Source organism: Centrocercus urophasianus, unplaced genomic scaffold, assembly GCF_019232065.1.
Source record: "Centrocercus urophasianus isolate 14NV4802_14NV808 unplaced genomic scaffold, USGS_Curo_1.0 seq_10, whole genome shotgun sequence".
Lineage (NCBI taxonomy): Eukaryota > Metazoa > Chordata > Aves > Galliformes > Phasianidae > Centrocercus > Centrocercus urophasianus.
The window spans coordinates 781,951-804,886 of record NW_024884142.1 but is presented as its reverse complement, the minus strand read 5'-3'; the positions used below and the strand labels follow the sequence as shown (position 1 = coordinate 804,886).

At 45.4% G+C, this 22,936-nt stretch overlaps 2 protein-coding genes across 7 annotated transcripts in view; one reads left to right on the top strand and one right to left on the bottom strand.

Annotated features, from left to right (window-relative positions):
* Window positions 1-9,127, top strand: FAM228B (family with sequence similarity 228 member B). Its single transcript, XM_042827710.1, is given in 9 exon segments — window positions 1-125; window positions 127-160; window positions 3,624-3,743; window positions 4,276-4,350; window positions 4,895-5,092; window positions 6,978-7,055; window positions 7,440-7,527; window positions 7,616-7,745; window positions 8,205-9,127. Coding segments are annotated over 9 exon segments (891 nt in total). The 3' UTR covers window positions 8,248-9,127.
* The window catches only part of ITSN2 (intersectin 2), a 68,527-nt gene continuing 54,247 nt past the window's right edge, over window positions 8,657-22,936 (bottom strand). For 5 of the 6 annotated variants that reach the window (XM_042827655.1, XM_042827663.1, XM_042827673.1 and 2 more), the window contains 11 exons: window positions 15,785-15,906; window positions 15,206-15,312; window positions 14,900-15,083; window positions 13,981-14,079; window positions 13,644-13,811; window positions 12,563-12,775; window positions 12,228-12,349; window positions 11,621-11,703; window positions 11,396-11,479; window positions 10,937-11,110; window positions 8,657-10,124 (listed from right to left, as the gene is read on the bottom strand). In XM_042827655.1, the coding sequence (XP_042683589.1) occupies window positions 9,967-10,124; window positions 10,937-11,110; window positions 11,396-11,479; window positions 11,621-11,703; window positions 12,228-12,349; window positions 12,563-12,775; window positions 13,644-13,811; window positions 13,981-14,079; window positions 14,900-15,083; window positions 15,206-15,312; window positions 15,785-15,906 (1,514 nt within the window). In that variant the 3' untranslated portion in view covers window positions 8,657-9,966. Of the gene's footprint in view, window positions 10,125-10,936; window positions 11,111-11,395; window positions 11,480-11,620; window positions 11,704-12,227; window positions 12,350-12,562; window positions 12,776-13,643; window positions 13,812-13,980; window positions 14,080-14,899; window positions 15,084-15,205; window positions 15,313-15,784; window positions 15,907-18,935; window positions 21,807-22,936 lie in introns of those variants that run through there. The other variant, XM_042827699.1, reaches the window with a different exon arrangement.

Sequence of the window (22,936 nt, the reverse complement as noted above, 5' to 3'; positions counted from 1 at the left end):
ATGGGCTGCCGGAGCGCTGGCGGCGGGCGCGGAGAGATCTGGCCGCTCTTCTTCCCGCCCCGTCCCCTTGAGCCCGGGCGGCCACCGCTGGGTGCCCGCCCTGCGGACAGGGAGCCGAGTCGCTGCCCTGGGGGTTCCCTCCTCTTCCGAGAGGCTGGAGGTAGTGGGGAGGGACTATTTTCTCAGGCGGAAGGACATACGGAATGGGTGGTGTGATGCGATCTGGGGCGGCGCCATTTTTGCCGCCCTGGCTCTACTCGGCTGTGGCGGTGGCGAGGTGTCCGAGTCAGGGGCTGCCTCGGAGCGGCCATCGTTGGGTCCTTCGATAGGTTTGGGAGGAAAGCCTTTCTGAGAACTTCACAGGGTTTGAAAGTCCTCATTCCGGTGTGTTTTAATACGTAAAAGTTTTAGTATAGCAGTATAAAGTATTTCTCTTCTGAGGGGAAAAAGAGGAGAGGAAACCATGAACGTGCAAATCCTCCAGTGGTCTGGTTCCACAAGAGCCGCTTCCATTACAACTATGTAGGATTGAACCTGTATGTATACCTATTTGAAGAGTGCTCTCACGGTTAAAATCATTGCTCTAGCTTGGGATATCCCTATCTCCAGTGCTTCCGTTTCGTGTGTGTGAAATGTTTTCTCCTGAAGTACTGCAGAGAACTGCTACAGTGAAAAAAGTGCTAAAGGTTTGTTGTAAATCCAAAGTCCTGTACACACAAACAAATAATCTTACTTTACCACATTCAAGAGGAATAAAAAGCAATTGTGTGTCAGGCAGTAATTTGAATTCTTAATTCTCTGCATTCCTTTACACAGTCAGCAGATTTCAGTGCATTGCTAACAAGTGTATGTATGGTTTTTATAACATGGATATCCAATGTGTTGTGACTGGAGTTGATCTTGAGGGTTTAGTTCCAACCTAGATCGTTCCATGACTGTGAGCCTGCAGGGCAGCTTCTCCTAAAGGCTTTTGTCAGAATGGGCTTTTGAGAGGACAGAGCCTCCCCTGTAAGGGAATTTACTTTCTGCCACAGAAATGATTCATCTGCCTTCTCAGTGTTTCTGCAAAACCATGCTTGGGGAGTGTATGGGAACTGCTGAGTCCCGGCCTGAACCCCTGATTGATCACCTGAGGCAAGCAATGAGTCAGCCAGAGGAGCACAGGTGAAAGCAATTCACCTGTGCTGCCGGATGGGGTGGAGCCAGGCTCCACTCCTCCTAGCCCTATTTAAGAGCTGGCTGCCAGTGGGGAAGGATCTCTTTTGGAAATCAGCTCTGCTGGAGTTTTGTAAGTGAGCCCAGGATAGGGGTAAGCTTTCTATCCAGTCTCTTTTTGTTATCATTATCTGCTTTGCCAAACTCTATTGTTTATTTTGTAATTATAACATCTTAATATTTGTTGATTATGCAGGGGAGCTGCTGTGTATTTTAGCAGAGGGAAGAACGCTCTGCTCTACTGAACAGCACTTCTGAAGCAAGAGGAAATTTATTATCTTAGTGGAAAATGTTAGTGATAAGTGGGTGGTTGGACTGGATGATCTTAGAGGTCTTTTCCAACCTTGGTGATACTATGATTCTATGAAACATACTAGTGCACATATAATGGAGGAGATGGTATTTCCTGTCTTGATCTCAGTGTTGGTGCTTTAGCGTAAGCTTCATTTCTTAGAACTGGCTTTTAAAACCACTGAAATGCAGCTATCCCTATTGTGGAACGTAGTGGTTACTTGAAGGTAACTTTTATGTAATTGAGAAAGGCACAAAGGAAAGAAGTAAAAGTCACAAGGCAGAACCTGGTGACTCTGAAATGTTTTCAAAGCTGGAAGCATTCTGGAGTAATTTGTGGTTCACTTTGTTCTTTAAAACAAAATTTACCATCCATACATTAGGAAGATGAGAACAGACAGGTAGTGCCAGACTATCTGCCTCTAAACGTGATACTTTGTCTCCCTGCTTTTCACTTACAGTGATACAAAATGACGGTTGGTATGTTTGGCAATTAGAATTCCTACGGAGCTTTGTTGCGTGTTTGTCTGGCATTGTAGGACAACTAGCTTTTTGGTGTTTATGGAACAGTTTCATATGGTTTGGAATGTTTTAATGCTTCTTGCAGCCTCCCCCTGCAATGCATACTGCGCGTAGCTCAGAGACTGCTCCCCAGGCTACAGGTCCACAACCTGCAGCAGAACTCTGTCAGCATAAGCTGTACCAGGTGAGCAGCTCTGCATTCCTTCAGCTGTGAATTCTGATGCAAAGAGTGGAAATGAAACATGAAACTTGTGTATAGCTGAGAACCTAGGGCATTTGGCTATATCTGTGTTTCCTTCTTGGCACTGGCAGCTGGTACCCACAGACCTGCCTTCCCTGACCAGCACATGAGTTCATCAGGCATCCCAGTGAGCAGGGACATCCCTGTGGTTTTGTCTCCACCCTATGAATGCTCAGGGATGTGTATCACAGAATAGCCAGGGTCGGAAGGGACCTTAGGGATCATGAATCTGCAACCCTTGTGCCACATGCAGGGCCACCAACCTCCACATTTAATACTGGATCAGGCTGTCCAGGGCCCCATCCAATCTGACCTTGAATGACCTCTCTGGGCAGCTGTTCCAGCGCCTCACCACTCTCTCTGTAAAGAACTTCCCCTGACATCCAACCTAAAGCTTCCCTCCCTCAACTTCAAACCATTTCCCCTTGTCCTGCTGTTATCTACACTTTCGAAGAGTCGATTCCCCTCCTGTTTGTAGGCTCCCTTTAGGTACTGAAAGGCTGCAATGAGGTCACCCCACAGCTGCCTTTTCTCCAGGCTGAACAACTCAGCCTGTCCTCATAGGGGAGGTGCTCCAGTCCCCCAATCATCTTTGTCACTTTTCCCTGCACCCTCTCCAACAGCTCCCTGTCTTTCTTGTACTAAGGGCTCCAGACCTGCACACAGTACTCCAGATGGGGCCTCACAAGAGCAGAGTAGAGGGGGACAATCACCTCCCTGTCCCTGCTGGCCACCCCTCTTCTGATGGAGTATATGTGTATTATGGGAAGATTCATGTGCTCTGCCTTTCCTGTGCATTTACTGTAGGTCGGGCTGTCTAGAATCCAAGTACTGTGCAAATCTTCCAGAGAAACCCCAAACGTTAGTGCTGGTGGAAGCATCAGTAAATGCAGTGCTGCAGTGATGTTGCAGCCTGTCTGATGCATGCATGAAAAGGTTGCTGACCCAGTAAGCAGTGGTCTGGTTCCACAAGAGCCGCTTGCATTACAGCTATGTAGGATTGAACCTGTATGTAAATCTATTCAAAGAGTGCTCTTGCCGTTAAAATCATTGCCCTAGCTTGGGATATCCCTATCTCCAGTGCTTCCATTTTGTGTGTGTGAAATGTTTTCTCCTGAAGTACTGCAGAGAACTGCTACAGTGAAAAAAGTGCTAAAGGTTTGTTGTAAATCCTGCCCTGGGAGAATGAGGTTTGCAAGGCAGCATGGTATGAGGATCTTAGGTGAACTTCTTGTATCCCAGTCTGTAGTCTGCCTGTGGAACCTAGATGAGAGCCTGATCTTTATAAAGCAGGTAGACGTTTTTCATGCAGACTTTTTCCTTTTTTTTTTTTTTTTTTTTTTAATTTATCCAGAGGTGCTCCACAGCACCAGCAAGGAGCAACGCAGCAAATACATTTGATTGCAGTAGATTCTCTGGGAAGACAAATACTAGCAGATACTGCCTGATACAGAAGGACTTCTATCGCGCAAAGGTACGAGTGGAGGAGTGGAATAGAATGAAAGGGATGAAGGGAGGAATAAAAGATGGTTGTTTGCAAAGTTCTGGAGGTCTGAGTTATGTTTGTCGTTGGAGAACAAACAACTGAAAATATTAACCTGGTGGGTTTTATTGAGCACTTTGAGGTACCTTTGTTGAGTTCTGTGACATTCAGAAAGTTTTTGCATGAAACCTAAATGTTGGGGTTTATTTGGTTTTGGTTTTTTGTTTTGGACACACTTGAGCAAGTGGCCTGGATCAAGTGGTGGCACAGCCCCAGTGAGGAGCATCCAAGGAGGTGCCTGGGTTGATCACAATGAACGTGAACGCTTTCGTTCTTCCAAAACATTGAGTTTAATCTGTCTATTCAGAGTAAGGCTCACAGAGCTCTGTGCTGTTCTGCCAGCTGTGTTAGGGTGTAACATGCCTTAAATCCCAGCTCAAGTAACTATTCTGATCTAAGGTAATTCTGACAGCTGCTGTAACTCCCTGTTTTTATTTCACGTCTTTTCTTGCTGTTTTGCCAGGTGGCTCCTGATGAGAGCAGAGACATCATTGCTTCTGTTCAGTCCATCTTAGACAGAGAAAATTACTTTGTGAGAGTAAGAAATTACCTCTTTTTCTCTTGCTTACTGTTAGTTTTCTGTATGTAAAAGTCTTTATTTCCATTGATGAATTATGATAAAACATCAGTTGTCTATATTCCTGGAAAACTAAATTCAGAAATACATCCTTCTGACTTCCTGAGGACAGGACTGAACTGACAGCCCTAAATGTGAGTTTCACAGTTTTCCCTCTTCAGTGGCTGAGTGCCCGTTTGCACCTAACTTTTCTTCTGTGGATGAAATGGATGGCGGTGAGACTGTGAATAATGGACAGCAGGGCTGACCCAATCCAGCAGGCTGCCACTGCTAGAGGAAAAAAAATCCTTTTCCCAATAACCTGGGGGGGGGGGAGGGGGGAGGGAATGCAAAGAAGGGCTTGGAGCCAACAGGAGAGAGGGAGCAGCAGAAGGGAGGGCTGGCAGGGAGGGCAGCGCTGCCCAGTCGGATCAGGTCAGCCGTGCTGCATAGCTTCATCTGTGGACTCATTAAGATGATTGCTTGGCTGACGTGTTGTGTGCTTGTTTTTCCATTTGTCACACAGGAGGTGGACAGGTATTTGAGGCACCAGGATTTCTTAAATCTGAGAAAGAAGGAGATCCTATACAAGAAATGGCTTGAGGATGTTTCAGAGCCGCTGCTGTGGAAAATTGAGGACAAAATGGATAGCCAGTCGAGGGAAGAAATACGGAAGAGGAGGGAAGAACAACTGTCTCTCTATTTAAACTACTGTAAAAAGAAGGTATCAAGATACAAATTTCTGCCAAGGAAAGAGTTGTGGATGAGACTGGGGTCTTGGCTGCTATTTGCTGTTAGTTGACCAGCCTTGTGTTCCAATGTGCCTTATTTAAAACTTACTCTTCCTGAGGACCTCTGATTGTGGCATACATCATTCCAGCCAGTTGTTTAAATTTGCCATCAGAAAAAAGCAATTGCTTTGCTCACTGCACTGAGCACACACTGGGTTCTGAGAATGGTCAAACAGTGGATTTCATTTGTGAGTTCCATCAACAGAGCTCCATCAGGTGAAAGCAAAGGCCAGCAGTCACTGTAGGAAATGCTTCTTGTTGTTGCTCTGAATTTCATATAATTCTTTAAGAGATTCCACGACTCAACTTTCTGCACCTCTGACTTGGATATCAAGAGCAATAAGGGCAATCAGATCACCTGCCATAAATAGCACAGTATTTTATACAGGGCAGGCTGTTGTTGTCAGTGGAAACCACTGCACAGTGGATTTATGAGACTGTAAACAAGCTTCCTATCCAGAAATGAGAACACTGTGGGAGCTGTGGCGCTGAAATGAGAACAAACAATCTATTCTTCAAAAGTCTGATGTGAAAGATCCATGCATTTAAACTGCACTTAGTGATGAAAAGCTGAATCAGTCCTTCAGCCCAGATCCTGGCATTTGGATCTGTGAGATGTACTGTGCACATCTGGGTCTGCAAACCCCTGTGTTGGGTCAGGATTTTGCTGGGTGACCTTTGAACACAGTGGCTGTTGCACTGGAGTGTTCTTCACCCCAAACAAGTGCACCATCAATGACCAACCCCCACCTTTTCTCCCTGCCTCAGTGGGCTGCAGCCCTCCAGAATAACAGCATCGTTATTTGCATATGTTTGCATTAATTATGGCAGCATATGACACATTTTGCAGAACTTAAGACACTTCTACAGATTGGCTCACATCCCAAATTCTGGCTGTGCAATTTTTTCTTCCCTCCCTTCTCTTTGCCCATTTTCTCTTGCACCTCTCCTTGCTTTGTAGACTTTTTGTTTTGTACCCCAGATCTCGCTTTTTTGTTTCTCTTTCATCAGTCTATTCTCTCTATGTAAATTCGTCCAGTTTCTCTTCTCTCTTTTTTTTCCTGTCCAAGGCCATACGTGCTGAGTTGGAGTTTGTGGCACAGCACCCAGCACTGAGGCTTCAGCCACTACTGTAATAGGATGACATACAGTGATTAACCAACGGGTGGCACTAAAACTTTGCAAATCAAGGCATGTTAGTTCTTAAAGTTTTGCAGAAGGTGAGAAGCTGCTATGTGGCCTGCCTGAGCAGTCTTTGCTTTCAGCAGCAGCTCGGGTTCTGTAGGGCTGCCCAGATGCTCTGTGAGAGTCTGGAGCAGCAGGCCCGATGGCCTGATTCACTTGCCCACTGCAGGGCCTTCAATACAGTGATATCTTACACTTACTGTAGATCCCAGGGCTTTGGTTTGGTTGGTTTGGCCTCACGTTGCAGCCCTACTGACTGTTCCAAGCATGATGTTTCCAGTTCTCATTTGCTGATCTCCAAAAAGAATTATACAGGGCAGAGAGCCAAAAGCTGCATCCCTTCCTTGCTGTGACCCCTGGTGAACTGTGCCCACAGGAAAGCTGAAAATCTTCATTTAAAGGAAAAAATGAGGCCAGTGGGGCTTAGGTGCTTTTTTTCTTTTCCTTCTTCGGTCAAAACCTGTTCCCTTGAACAGAATTTTCACTACCTGAACTGCCCTAGTAATAATTAACCTTTCACTCTGGATGTCTGATGCTTCATGAAAGTACTTGCAATGTATATATCTTGCATTCAATTAAAATGGCTGGAGGTATTTGCCTGTTATACTACAACATAACCTACTTCTCCTACAGGGCTATGTGGCTTTGGAAGCTTATGACCCATCAGAGTATGACCCACTGTTCCTGAAGACGTGCACAGACTGCTGGAAGGTGGGTGGTGTGTGCTGTAGAGATCATATCAAATGCACCAAAGCTTCGTGTAGCGGGTGGGAGAGGCAGGTAGGAAGGACTCAGGCACAGATCCACAAAATGCAATTCTCTAAATCCTTCCTGGGTGCTGTGAGCCCTCGGGACCATCTGTGTCTCATCGTTTGTGACAGTGTTGAAGGAGGAGCTGCAATGCTCAGCATTTCTACGAACTGGGGCCACTTAGGTCTGCCCCTCATCTTTTTGCTCATAAAAACTGAGGTTGATATTTCTCCCTGCTAACCAACTGTTTCTTGAAGTTTACATTTGTCTGACTTCGGTCTTTGAGACACTCTCATAAAATCCTTGTCTATGTGCTTACGCTTGAAATTATTGTCTCTGTCACAGGTTTCAATACCAGCTTTACAGGATCCTCTGTTAAAAGCTGTTCAGAAAAAGTTTATTGAGACAGGCATCGTCAAACGGTGTGAGACAGGTAGGATAAATCATCAGTGTCCTTTAGAAACTTTTCATGCTGGGGGAAGCTCCCCCTTCCTTGGCAAGCATCTGTTTCCTTCCCTCAGGAAGACCATGCTCTAGCAGAGAGCTGCAGGAACTGCCCCTGCTTCCCCTGGGCCGGCAGCGCATGGATGCGATCGAGTGGCTGAAGGTTCCACACGCCTACATTGCTAGTGAGCTCCACAGAACAAGGAGGTAAGAGCTGCTGTGTTTCTTGAGAGAGCAGTTACACCAGGTAAAGCCTCTCGTTTGGCTGCATTGTAAAGTATTTGATAAAACACTCCCAGTGATTCACCTCTTTTTGAAAGCTCCCCGGCCTGCTGGTGCAGTGCACAACAGTTAAAGGAAGTTCTGTTCCACAGTGACAAGAGCATCAAAGCTCAGCTGGGAGCTGGATGTCCTTGAAGCCGGCCCACTCTCTCCCCTGAGCCCATGTACTGGAGCTTTATGCCTCTTGCTGGCCCAAGCCTTTGTCCAGCATAACTGTTAGAGCAATTATGGGCTAACAGCAAGTTCTAGAAGGGAAACTGGTCACAAAGACAAGCATTTCCTGGAGTAACTCAGTGTGGGAAAGAGCCAGTGCAGGAAGCCGTGCTGGGCGATGGCAGCCTTGCTCTTGGGTTGGCTGACAATAGTTTTTATTTCTGTTTGAAGGCTGAGAGTTGTAGACCACCACAAAGACAGTGAGAGCAGATGATGTCACCTCCAGCTCACTGCAGTGGCAAGCACAGCCATCAGAAGGTACTGTCTGCAAAACATGTTAGGTCTTCTGCTAAAGCAAGTGACAGTGGGCCAGGTCTTCTGGAAAACTGCAATAAACTCGTTGTCTTAAAGTAGTGCTCCTGCAGTACTGTTACCCAGCAGTCAAAGAAATGTTTGAAATACTGCTGCTATTACTTCCAGCAGTGGATAGGGGAATGACAAAGTTTGCATTTAGCTTCAGGTGTTGCAATACTGCATGGAGCTGCTGGTGCCCTAGCGATGCGCACACAGTTTTGCTGTTGTCCCCACCTCCCCACTGCTGTAACTGCACAGAAGCTCTGATGTCGAAACCTGAGAACAGCAGCAGCTCTCTCGCTCTCTCACAGCACAAACGTGATCTCTCAAGCGTTGCCAAGATTTAGTTTTATTTAGGATTAGAAATACTGAACCACAGAAAACTGTTAAAAGTAACAGAGGTTGACTCAGCTCTGTAACAGGAGGGTACACAGATGGCAGTCAAGTGTGGAACTGTCAGACACCGGGAGGAATTGCGGCACCCACAGAAAACAAGGGCACCTGCTGTTCCGAATTGCATGCTGTGCTTTTTCAACAAAGCAGCTGAAGGAGGCAGTACGATGGTTACCATGTATCAAACCCTTTACAACAATCTTCCTTAGATCAGCCCTACTTTTGGTGCCCCGAAGAAGGGTTTTGCTTGCAGCCAGTCTCATCTTGCAGATGAATGCTGTGCTAGCGCTTCCTCTCAGCAAACATCTTAAACTTTTAACAAACTTCTTTTGAATTTAATTCCATAAGTAAGTTTTTCTCATTAATTCACATTCTCTTGTACAATAAAATATACTTTTTAAAAGTCACTATGCATCAATAGACATCTGTAGACAAATTACATTAATAAACTTATATTTTACTCTCTATATACAATGTTGGCAATGTCAAAGCTTCAAGATTCACATGGAGGTCTGCAAAACCAAGGAACTGTACACAAATAACTTAGATTTAGGAAAACCAAAAGCTGGAAAGTATTTTTCCACATTATTGTGAGTCACAGTATTTAAAACATTGTTTCTAGTTCTTTTTTTACAATGACATTGTCTCAGCAGAGAACGATTCATCCAACTGAAGCAAAAAGAAAAATCAAGTTGCAGTTACTGATTTCAGTGCAGAACTATGTCAAGTGAAGAACTACACTTGATTCTTAAAGAATATACAAGAGATTGGAGAACTCTCCAGTGCTAAGGCTTCTTCAGCATTTAATCTTTAAAACTATCATCCTGAGACAGGAGGATTCCAGTGGATATCACTTTTCAGATTTCAAACAGAATGATTCTAGTGCGATACTAAACCATTCCTCAGTCTGCTCATTAGACTATGTGGTAAAATACACATATGTTTTGATGCCACGTTTCTACCTAATACTTTTTATGGCCCTGAAAATGAAAACATTGGCATCCAAACCCAACATATTCCAATGTAATAAGAAGGCACTGAGCTATAGTACTGTACACACAGTAACATCTGTGTTTGCATAGATGAACGACAGCTTCGAACGCAGCAAGGAACTAAATGCAACCAGTGACTGAGGGAACGGGAAAGCAGCAGGTATATTGCTTAATGAGGAGCTTAGGGCAAGGAATCTTATCCCAAAGTTCAATCTGTCAGTTTCATTTGTCCTTCATCAATTAAAGAAGTGCTCTCAGAGGAGTGTTTTCTGGTCAAAGAGCTGCAGGTCAAAACGGACCCAGACCTCGCCGGTCGGCACTTCATGCAGCAGTAAGTGCTTGGTTGTGGGGCCTTTGCTCTCCTGCTCTGTTCGGATTTTTGCTACCGGAATTTCAGTGCGACCCAAAAAATCTGTTGTACAAAAACAAGCATGAGATGTCATTAAGCAGACATGAAGCTCAGCAAATCTGAAAGCGTGACGTTAATCAGCAGTGCTACGTGCTGCGCAGGGAAGCACCGTGCGGACCTGAAGGGGAAGCTGTTCCCTGTCAGACAGGGGAGCTCAGGGCTGCGCAGCAGTTTTTCAGCATCACGCAGTTTCCTTACCACACAGACTTTGATTTCAGGCACTACTTTTGCTTATTCAGTTGTTACTTCCAGCATTAATGATTCTGTACTATCACACTTGAAATGTTCTGTCTGCGACATCTAAAATTTATGACAAGTGACAGTCTCAAGGTCAGAACTAAGCGATGGCACCCGTTTACATGTCAGCTGCACTGCTACAAAGATCATAAAAAAATTAAGTACTTTGGCTCAGACAACTTTGATTTAGGCTTCTGTATCACTTCACCTTTTAAAGACTACCAGCAGCAGACTGCAAAAAAGTGTTTGGTCTCCAAGCAAAAGAAAGCTCATCAAGTAACTGCTGTGTAAACGTAACCTAGTACTTTATTCTCAGGCACTGCCTACAATGACAGACAAAAACTCCTTTCAGCTCCCAGCTCTACAAAAAATAGTTCTGTTCCTAATAGAAAAGCCTGAGTGGGATCAAATCTGACTGTTGGCTCTGGGCAGCTATTCAGCCTCTTCAGTATGGAAGCACTGCTTTTTACACAACATTTTGCAGAAAGCAATTGTACCTACAGACTGTTGGTGAAAATCCATGCATCCCAAGTCACAAGAACACTTTATTTTCCTAAAACAAATGTTCACGCACTTACCGTCAGGAGAGAATTGATCCCTGTCAAACATGGTGATACAGAGGACATCCTGATACAGATCCTTAATGAAGAACTGGCAGTTAAAGTTCCACTTGGGGTTCAAGGTGTCCTGCATGGTCCTCGTTGTGTAGCTCTGAGAGCCCATGCTGATTTCACAGTACGGGTTGCTCTTCCCTAAGCAGAGAAGCAGCAGTGAGACACCCCAGAAGTGACAAAACCTCCCTGTCTGTCTACAGGCTGCTTGGACACACATCTACGCTGCTGTGCAGATGATGTGGGGTTACATATCCACAGATCTTATAGCAGCACAGAGCTGTTTCTCCATCCACTCCTCTGAAGCTAAATAATGGCTGTTATGTCCAGGAGCTGCAGCTGTAACCACATTTCCCAAATTGCCAGATTGCTCTTAATGAGCCTTTCCAAACCCCGCAGGAATGTGAGACTATTTCCATCACTTACCATTGGGTTTACAGGCCTTCAGCTCTGTTGCTTCAATCACGTGCACCATCAAACGTCCTATTCCCGAGGTCTTCTGTGAGCGAGCTGGAAACGAAGAAGTCAGAAATTGGCTGCAACCACAAAAACTGGCCGTTTTTGAAGAGAGATTCCCCCCAGAGATGTGCAGCGTCCTTCAGAACACAGTGGGGGTCTGGGTGGGTGAGGGAAGAAGACAGAACTCAGTACCTTGATATGCTTTTTCACGTTTCTTCTTCTCGGTTTCAATGTACTGCTCGGATGCTGCTTTGATTTTCTGGACCCAGGCAGTGCTGCAAAGAGCAATCCCAACATAAGAGTTGTACCATAGGCAGGAAATCCCTCATTAACAGCGACTCTGCCCCATCCTCTTTTGCCATTTTTTATTTACTGGATTTCAGAGGCATCACAAGTCAAGTTCGCTTAGGGACCAAAGCTGCAGAGGGTTCACATTAATTCTTATGGCACGCTTCCATATGAGCCTAAATAAATGAAATTGAAATGTCTGTTTTATTACAAATTGCAGGGTCACATGGAAGACTGACCAGCACTGAGGAAGAATCCTACGGGATGCAGGACTTGGCAGACCTAAACTACTCTTCTATGCAACTACAACATCTGGGAGCAGTAGATGCAATGCTGGCTTTCAAGAGCTGCCCTACAAGCAGAACAAAGTGACAGAAAGCTTGTAATTCATACAAGAGTCAGAGGAGTTCATGTCCTGATGGGGAAGCTAAGCCTTGTCCTGCTCACCAGGAACACAGCCCCCAGCCACATTCAGAAAGGTTAACCTCAAATTCGCATTTGCTCTACTCACCGCTCATTGATGTTGTCAGTTTTAAGTGTGTAAACTCTGTCAATGTGTGATATGTGGAAAACTGGCTCATCACTTGAAGGATCCGTGGGCAATTTCACCAGGACTTCATTAAGGAAAACAGGCTGAAAGAAAAGCAAACATTGCTGTGGCGTCATCACCCCGACATTAAGCTGAAACTCTACAAGGATATTTCAGTACATGTTTTTTTCTGCAGGGTGTTTGAAAGTTGAAGGATACAAGAAGAACAATCAGATCACCGTGTAAAGGAGGCAACAAAGGACTGAAAGAAAAACTACTCCGAATCAACAGGACCATGGGGCACCTCCTGCACTCACCATTTTGTACATTTTGAACTGGGAGTTGGACTTGGGGCTGAACAGTTTATCAGAGCCAGAAGAGACAAACTGTTTGACCATGTAGGTAAGCAGCAGGAAGTCGTTGAACAGGAAGCCATACAGCTCCTTGCTGCTCTTCGCCTTGTACAGCTTGCCGCTGTGCAGGAGCTTCCGTGGTCCCAAGCAGTTTGTGAGGGAATTGAACACGGGTTGCTAGGAGAGACAAAAACCCATGAGCAGCAGCAAGCGAATGCAGGCATTAGTTCCTCTTCACAACAGCAATTGCTCAAACTGCTCAAAATCCTATTTTGCTTACTGAATATGGAGTTAGCAGTGAAGAGGAGGGAAGCTGTCTCACGGTCTGTCATGGTGTCAGCACTATTCCCAGCTGTAAGCAAGTTAAATCTGCTTACAAACAATAAATGCTCAGGTCTGGAGCAGCCTTCACCTCATGGTCACTTTTCTGCTGTCCAGAAGTTGTGTTTAAGAAGAGTCCTTGAAGTCTGCAGTCAGGTAACCTCTTACGAATGCACAGCAAAACAATGGCACCAGGACAGGCACGCTGGGCTCTGTTCTCTGTCCAACCCTGGCTACCAGTGAAAACTGGTACCACACTTCATTTTGAAAACTGTCCCAAAGTGTACGCCTGATTTAGTTCAAAGGCAGCACGAGCAGAACTTCAGGACTGGGAGTTACTTCTGTTTGTTTAACTGTTTGAATGGTATTAATTATACACTGGTAAACGGAGATTCCCCACTGCCAAAATAATGGTTGAACAATGAGGGCTCTTCATACTGTGGCTGTGAGCAACATCTCTGCCAAGAGATCAGCAGTGGATCACATTCCCAGTAGGGGATGTGGGCAAGCTCTCTCATTTCCCTGAATCACAGAACTGTAGCGGTTGGAAGGGACCTCTGGAGCTCCTCTAGTCCAACCCCATGCTAAAGCAGCTTCCCTGCCGCAGGGTACGCAAGAAGGGATCCAGGCAGGTCCTAGGTATCTCCAGAGGAGACTCCCCTGCTCTGGCCTTCCCAAAACAAACTGACACAGCCTCTGCCAGAGAGCACTGCAGTGCAGCTACCTCAGCAAGGCCTTCGCACTGCACGTGGGACTGTATCCATTCCAGCCGGTCCGAGTTCTCTTTCTCACGCACCCCTTCGTTAACCTGAGAACACAGCTCTTCTGCACGCTCCAAGGCAAGCCTGAGGTTACTGTGATCTGGGTGATTTTCTGGAGTATTCTCTAGAATCTGGTGCAAAACAAAATGAGGAGAAACCAAGACACAAACGGAGGTAAGCATGGGAGATAGTTCTCCACACTCTTCCAGAAATCCCCATGAAGAGATAAGGTTTTCTTTCTTTTGCTATAGAGAATAAAATCAAAGCATTTTCGTGCAAGACTTCACTCAGGATACTCACACTCTTTATAAGCAGAGGGTAGCGCGTTATTCTTTGCATGGGTTTCAGGAGGAAACTGGAGAGGGGCATTCCTTTGCAGCGAGGATCCAGAGCGAGTTTCTACAGTGCAATCCAGAGACATCGTATTACTCATCAAGAAACAGCTGCTTCACTGCACTGAAAAGGGTCTGATCACATTTAATTTTTTCAGGCTTTCCAAGAAATCTCAGACTTTTAGGCTAGCAAACAATACAGTCCACTTGTATCTAGAACAAACAGGAAAGTCAGCGCTGTCATTGTGCCCAGACGCTTCGCCAGCACAGCGCTGTAGCATCATTGCCCATGCAGAGTCAGAACATACAAAACCATTCCAGCTTTTATTCTGACATAATATGCTCCACTCAGGTTGAAAAAAACAAAACAAAACAGAACAATGAATGAAGCAAATGCCTGATGTCAACAGTTCTGGCATTTCTCCTTTCACGGCTTCAAAGGCACAGCATCAGCTGCAATACAGCAGCGATCCCTTACTTCTTTCTGCAGCTGCCTGTGATTCTCACTGTGCGCAACCGAAGGCCCAGCCCCTGCTGCTACTCCATGCCCCATCGGTTTGCACACTGCACAGCACATTCAGCACTACAGCTTTCTTATTTTAACTCCACAGACTTCACCCCCTTTAGACCACGTGGATTTAGGGAAGGTGCAGACACTGGCTCTGTGGCTTCCTAAGGTTAACCACTACACCAAGGTAATGAGGAACAGAATGGGAAATGGTGTAAAGTACTTGCTGAAGAAGCATATAAACCTCCACTCCTTGGAATTCTCTCATCCTATTTTTCAAGATTTACTCCTCTGGGTTATTCCGATCTGGTTGATGCTGGTCAGAAAGGCTCCTGTCAGTGAGGAAAGCTGAAGGTACAAAGGCTGCTGAACAAGATACCTTTAAGTAGTCCTTGAAATCAGCTTCTTCATCAGTTTTCTGCTGCAGCAATGAAGCCCCGTTAAGCTGGCAGCTGCAGAACCGAATGTAGGCCTGCATGTGTGACAGCTCTGCTGCCAAGATGTCCCCAATCATCTGTACTGGCATTTTTTCTCCTCCCGTTTTCTTACGCACTCGCAAGGCTCTAAAGAGAAAATAAATTACCCTCCTGCCTTGCATTCAGCTGTTCTGAATGCACACATTGCATACACAGCACATACACAAAAACATGAGACAAAAACATGAGACAAAAACACAAGTACTCACTTCAGTAACTTAGTATTTGACATGATGAGTTCCTTCCAGTTAATAAAGATCAGCCCCATTTCCCCTTCTGTGAGACAACCCGAATCAGCCATTGGCTTCTGGAAAACCTGCAATCAAGAAGATCAGAAAGGTGAGCAGCTCTTTGGAGAAAAAAGCATTTGCTCTCCCTTTAGTTGGGTCAGCACTGATTTTGCTTTGTTTTTTATATGATTTTTTAGGTTGCTGGTCAACCACAAAACCTAACATTTCACACAGAGGGTGGTGAGGCACTGGAACAGGTTGCCCAAGGAGGCTGTGGATGCCCCATCCCTGCAGGCATTCAAGGCCAGGCTGGATGTGGCTCTGGGCAGCCTGGTCTGCTGGTTGGTGACCCTGCACACAGCAGTGGGGTTGAAACTAGATGAGCATTGTGGGCCTTTTCAACCCAGGCCAGTCTATGATTCATGAGGTAAGGGAGGTGCTCACACAACCTCCTGCCTTCCCCTGGCATTTCACAATTTTTAAGCATCTCTTCACTGCTATTATTCTTAAGGACAATGGTGGTGTTTTTCCAAAGACTTCCACATGAAAGCATCTCACCTCCAGGACAAGCTGAAGATCATCCATATATCTTTCTTCTGTCTGAATGAGTTCATGGATGTAGCCCTGCCTCTTCCTTTCCATCGGCTGCATGGTATCGAGGCTTTGGAGATCAGCACACCCTACAAGAAGCAAGCCAGTAGTTCAGATACCACTCAAGCCTTCAGATGTGATGAATTCACAAAGTTACATCAACATATGCCAATCCAAGGGTCATACTATACATGAGCACTTTCTTTTAAAGCCCCTGTCCACAGCAGCACTGGGTTTCAACTGACTGTGGTTTGCACCCTGCTCTCTTTATAGCAGTTTTGAGTCTGCCACCTTTTCACTCCTTTGAGCATCCCTTCTTCCCATGCTGTGATGCAGAATAAGGATTCCTGACTTCCTGTAACTTCCTATGTCTCTTCTTTTCTGCAACGCTTTCAAAGCCGTGTTTTCCTCTTACCTTACACAATGTCTGCTGTGAGACAAAGTCATCTAGAACGTGTCTGGTGCTGATTTACAGCACGGCACCTTTAATCTTGACCCAGCTTCTCAAGTAATCTGCCTCGGCTATTAATTTATTATACAAACCACCAGGATATATTTGCAAAGTTGTGATGCATAGTTTTAAGTAAGTTGTTTTCTAGTTTAGAAACCAAATGAGCCAGAGATACATTGAGTTATTCTGATGCACTGAGTACAAATAATCCAAACCATGCACGAGGACACAGAGAACATTCAATGACACAAATCCAGTTCTCTAAGGGAACATGCAGACTCTACAGTTTCACACTTTTTCTCCTCATTATCTGTGTTAGTAAACATGACCAGCAGTGTTTGAGGTTTAGTAACCAAACAAAAAGTGGCAAAAACAAGCAGTAAATATGTTTAGATGGGTCAAGGAGGGTACATAAAGTGCAACTCTGATCCACCTGTTGGCCATCACGTGCTAGCAGAGCACTGCAAGGGAGCAAGGAAGAAAGAAGAAACAATTACAGTTTATTTAAGAGTATACATCGATCACTTGATGCAGCTGCATCCAATTTTGATAAAATCTACACCAGAAAAGACAACAGCCAGACGTAAAATGAGGGCTTTTCAGTTCTGCTGCGTGCATCCAGAAGGATCTTGAACTTTAAGCTTTCTAACAAGAATAAATATTGCTTCATACAAAGAGCTCTGGGTTTGCAGCTCTTCCAGCTGCAAAGAATGCTGCTTCGAGCCTTAGTTGCTTCCAAAGTTATATGAGGATAAAATTAGAAGAAAAAAAGGAGTGAAATTTTAGCCTGGTGTGATTCCTATGAAGTCTGTATTGCATAATCCATCAAGATTGACTTTGGTCAGTGTGTGCTGCTTCTGTTCTAGTGACATTCATGTACATAGCTGGATTTAAGCCCAGCTGGTTTCTGACACACTGGATTCTGGGACAGTACAGTGCAGTACAAAGTACAGTAACTGTACTTTGCCCACACTTAGACCTCAGATCTCAGCTTTGACAAAGTGCTTCTTTTTTCTATTGCAACGTGCAGCCCTCCAACAAGGGACAGCAAAGTACTGAAGCTCCTGTCGCTGTCTGCTTGCATCATAACTGTTAGAAACACACGTACTCTTGCATTTGTGTCTGTCTTGTTCCATATATGTCAAGTTGAAACAAACTCTGGGAGGCAAACACACATTTCATACACACCAAGGATAGGTATGATTTATAAAGCTTATTGCCAGACACAAAACAGCAGCTGACTCAGATGGCTGTGCAGTAACCCTGCACTTGGACTGTCATGGCTTTTGGGATCAGTGGATGAGTACTAGTTTACATTTTAATCATCACTGCTCAAAAAGGTCTGAGTTGGGATGGGTCTGATGATACCACCATGAAAACATAGTGTGGAATCCATTTGTCTGACTTTAGAAGGCCTGCATAGGCTCTGGTATCTGAAGGGAAGAAAAGCAAAGGGAGAACAGATCACCTTAACATACTTGCCAGTGTTTTCTACAGCAGCCACAATAACCTGCTGGCTCCCTGGCACAGAATGGTGAACCTGCATCTCGGCCCATTCTCCTCCCACATTCCCGCTGCCCCTCTCCCTGCGCCAGCTCTGGCACTCAGCTTACCTCCAGCTCACAACCCTGCCAGGAAATGAACTGGGACTTTCCTGCTAGTTTAACAGCCAGGAGCCCTTGCCTGGCAGCAGAGAGCTGTTGCTTTGGTTTCTGGCTTGCAACAGCAAAGCAACGCCAGGCTGTCCGAGAAACAAGGTTTGCCTTGCTCCCTCCTGAGCACGATATCTACAGAGCTGCTGTGAGCCTGGCACCTTTGAGTCACAGGCCCTAACCACACAGCAGTGCACTACTGACATATTTAGGACTTGAGATAAATTCTAGGGGAACGAGGACACTTTTTGAAGGAAATCTGCTCAGGCACTACATGCTTTGCCTAATTCCCATGGACTTCCCCATACAGCCAACAACATAAACACCCATTTAGAAAGTGACAACTCTGGAAAGACACCTCAAGCCGCACGCAGTGCTCCAGCACTTTCCCCAAAGGATCAAGCTAGATCTAAGCAAGCCCAACACTGAAGACCACCTAGTGGCAGAGGTGGTCTATGCATAAACTGCACATGTAAGAAGTTTGGTCTGTTTAGGGCTGTAGGTTTGTTTGGGTTTGGGGTGTGCTGAGTAGTGTGCTCTGTTGGTTGGTTTGTCCTTTCTGTGTGTGTCTATATTATCTTCTTCTCCTGGGCTACCACAGAAAAACACACCTTGTCACAAGTGCCACGGACCAGCATTAAGCAGTTCCTTCATTCCATGCTGAGCGCAGACGGATGGTGTTGAACAGCACCCACCCCTGCTGGCACACCACAGCAGTGTCCTCCTGCCATGCCTGCGGGGTCAGACGCCTCCGTGCCTCCTGCAGCCCATGAAAAGGTCAGTTTTCATCAGGCTCTGGAAAACACCATCAGAATTTTGCCCAGGCTCCCCTAAATGCTGAGTGCAGTCTGCGTTTCCACCACAACAGCAGCAATTTGTGATTCAGCTTGCAAGAGGTGAAAAGCAAGACTCAGTCACTGCATCCCATACCCAGGCAGCATAACACATGTACCCAGCTGTTCAAATTGGAAAAGATGTCCCCAGGTGAACAAAAAACCACAACAGACAAGCTGGGTCCTTTTATGTGTCCCTTTAATAAAGTACATTTGCATAGTTATCTTACAACTGCGTTTCAACCCAAAGATGAACAATTGCCTCATGCTAAGCACAGCCTGCATTTGCATGTCCAGTCATCCTCATACGTTAATACTCCAGTTCAAAGAGAACAACAGAAGATATTTTAAGGCAGCACACACCGTTCAGCAGCAGTTTATTGGTTCATTACATGGAAGCAGCATTGCCCCACAGCAGCTCCCAACGTCACTGCAGGGCACAGTTTGCCAGCGTTCCTACGAGCAGATCTATGCACAGGTGATGAGCCCCACTCAGAAACATCACAAAGGGATACAATCTGACAAAGCGTTGGGATGGAATAAATATTGGCTGTAGGACACCCAGTTACACAGCAGCCCCCATTTTCATAGAAAACAGTACTAAGCAAGTACTGCGCTATAGGCAATGCCACCTTCTGCCCTCTTGGATGGCTTCAGATTTAACTGTTAATGCCTCGTTGCTCTGAGAAGCATTTGGACTCTCAGGGCCAGAGAGGGGATCGGCAGTTCAGCAGGTATCCCTTGTTTTCACCCTGTCCTCACCTGCTCCAAGACCAACGTTCTTCTCCCAGATTAATACAGCTTCTACAGCTACACCTTGTTTTAAAATCTGCCCTTTAATACACCCTTGGCACAGCCTTTCTTACTGATAACCTTGTATATGTGTACAGCTCTTTCTGTGCCAGCACGTGACAGGAGAACAGAGAGAGGTGACTGTGCCTGATGTGCACAAGGGCAGGGGCTGAGGTTTTTCCAATCAGCATTGTAAATCATACCGTTATCAATATTATTAGTTAGAAGATCTGTACTCAGGTAATACTGAAACGTCAGGAGAAGCTGTGAAAGCCCCCAGTGCTTCATCACAATACCCATCAGTTTAAGCAGAGGGGCAGCTGTTTCAATGGTTATTATCACCTACACATCCAAACGTAGGGCTGTTTGTGTGAGATGGTCCTCATACACCCCAACTGCACCACCCAAGGACAGGTGCAAGGCCAGCTGCTTTTGCCCAATGCTATAATGCTACTTTTCCTGCATCACTCCAGATGGGATGTAAGGTTATTTTCCTTCCCCCCATCCCGAATTAGCAGCAGTTTGGCCCTTAAGGAAATCACTGAACGTCAGGAAGTCAGCTGAGCTCCGATCCCACAGGCGAGCACTGCCTTGTGGACATGGGGCAATTCCTAAGATCACCTGATTTTTAGACCACAGGGAGGGACTGCTTGATACCACTCAGCATCTTCTAGCAGAAATACTGAAAAACGTAGCTTCAAAAGGAAATCAAGTCAGGCAGAACACTGGAGAAATTACTGAGCACGTCATCTGCCTACAGCAACATGATCTCGTTCCATAGCAAAATACTGGTTGAGACAAAATACATCCAGAGTAAAAATCCATTTGTAGGTTTCTGTAGGCACATTGCTGTGGTCAATATTGCACAAAAGAAATACCTCTGACCTAAAGGGCACATCCATACTATTGGATAAAGCATATTGAATGCATTACATAACACTCTTTCTACAGAGGTGCTGCAGAAAGGCTGTTACATCTCTGCAGTCTGACCAACCTTTTCCTGATCGTACCTTCACAACATTCACAGACGTGCAGTAAACACAGGGTGGCTTGTAAACATCTCTGATTGCATAAGTGACCTTTGCTGTTTCGTTACCGAGTTCAGAAACCAACTAAATTAAATAGATTAATTAAATTACCTACATCTCTCCTGCTCCTACGGGATCACACTAGTGATGTAGTGTGAACTAGTCCTCAGACAAGCAGCCTGCTGCTGCTGACTCCTTTCATCCAGAGGGGCATCAAGGTTACAGCCTTCTATTCTGCTCCTTCCCTCATTGACAGCAGTAGCACAGTGTAACTGTGCCCTCTGCCTTAAACCCAGATTCTCTGCCTTCAGCTCCAGGTGTCTTTTAGTGTTCCTTTTCCACCAGCACCTCTTTGCCAGGGCTGCCTTTGTGTTAGGCAGGAGGGGGCTGGTAGCACAGAGGCTGTTTAAGCACTTACTGACCGCTACAATTTGCTGTTGGCCAAAACTGAAAGTGAGCTGTCAGAATAAAACACTTCAAGGACGTTGGTTATGGATAGGGCACATCGAGCCAAAACAACCTGAATTCCTGCCACAGAGCTACTGTGAAAGAAGAAGACAAATACAGATCTTCCATTCGATGCTTAGTATCTTTTTCCTCGATAAAAAGGTGATTTGGAGGCACGACTGCCCCAGACCCAACAGACCTCAGCCTCGGACTGTGCGGCATATTTGTAATCACAGTGACCACCAGCAGCTGAAACAGGAAGGGTTTGTTTTCTGGGTGAGCCCTACAGGCTGTCAATTTCAAAAGCTCAATACGTAGGAGATTAAATCAAGTAAATTAAAACAGCAATCAGCAAACATTTTAATTCTGCAAAGTATGTACATTACAACATCAAAAGAACACAACTCCCCATTCGAAACAGCGCAGATAAACTGTGCAAATAGTGGGTCTTTGTGTGCCTGCAATCCCACCATGCAAACGATAACTGGATATGCATGCTAATGATCGAGGATTATCAACGCCAAAGAAAAATGCTAAAGGAAACGAGAATGAGCAGCAGTGAAAGCCACACAAAGACCCACTATCCTTTCTTTTACAAATCAACGGTAACTGTAGATAAGAAAACCCAGGATAACCTAATTTCTTGACTGGATCTAGCATTCAAGCGGAGCAAAAGGATTGTTTCAGAGATACGTGAGCAGGGCTGGCCACCCTGCCTCCACGCTACAGTCAAACTCGGATAGTGGGTCTCTGGGGTGCTTTCACACTGGAAGACAACATTGGGTCCTAAAAAAAAACAAACAAACAAAAAAAGAAGGATAAAATGAACATAAATTCGAAGAGTGAAACATATGAGTTCTACGGACAGACAGAACAACACCAAAAAGGTTGGAAAGGAACGACCAACACAGCTTTCTGCAAACAGACATCATGCACTTCTACTCTGTAAAGCTGCAAGTTATGAGCACACACAGCACTGAGCAGCTGTGGCAGTCATCGCTGACTCAGAGACACGCTGCAGTGACTCAACTGGAGAAAGTTTCTTCCCAAGGAAGCCTTCTGTTACACAGACTTTAACGCACCAAGTCAAGCCCCAGGCTCCTTGTAAAAGGCAAAATTCCCTGAGACTTCAACAAAGCCAGGATTCCTCCCCCAAAAAAAACCTTGTGATGAGACATTAAGTAAGCAGAGTGTAGACTTGTAATGAAAAACTTCACTGCAATTGATTCCTACTGGCACACACAAATCAACCTGCTCTACTCTGTTCCAAGGCTGAAATGACAAAATCATGTCTTTGGTATTTATCCACATCATTCAATATTCCCATCAGAAACCCAAGGCTGTGAGATCTAGAGCAGGCACTGCTATGTCAGGGTAAAGGCAGATGTATGCCCTGGATTTATGGGCTCTCCTCCACCCACAGCCCAGATATGGAAGCTTGATAAGACCTGACTGAGATTCACCACGTCTTTTTAGACACACAGAGTGACAACGTGCCAATGGGGACTGATTTCACATTTGCTTCCAGGTAAAGGGGGAAAATATTCAGTCCAACAAAACCTCAGAATGTCTTGGAATCTTCACACGTTAGAAAGCGCACTCACATCTGTGGCATGCAATGCTTCAAAGCCACTGATTCCGTGAGCTCTTACTGCCTAACCAAAATGAGAAGTTCCTTGGCAGTAACTGAGTGTTTTGATGTGTGCTGTCCACACACAGGCACTGAAATGCACCCACCCCAAGCACGTCAGTGCAGAACTTAGCTCTATGAACATCCTTGAGAATGGGTCAGCTTCACTGATCAGATGATGGTGCACAGGAATTAGGAACTTTCACGCACAGAGAAACTTCTGGAAAGGCAGCTCCTATTGAAAGGACAGGACTCAGCTCATCTCTCCAATATGTCACGTGTAGAA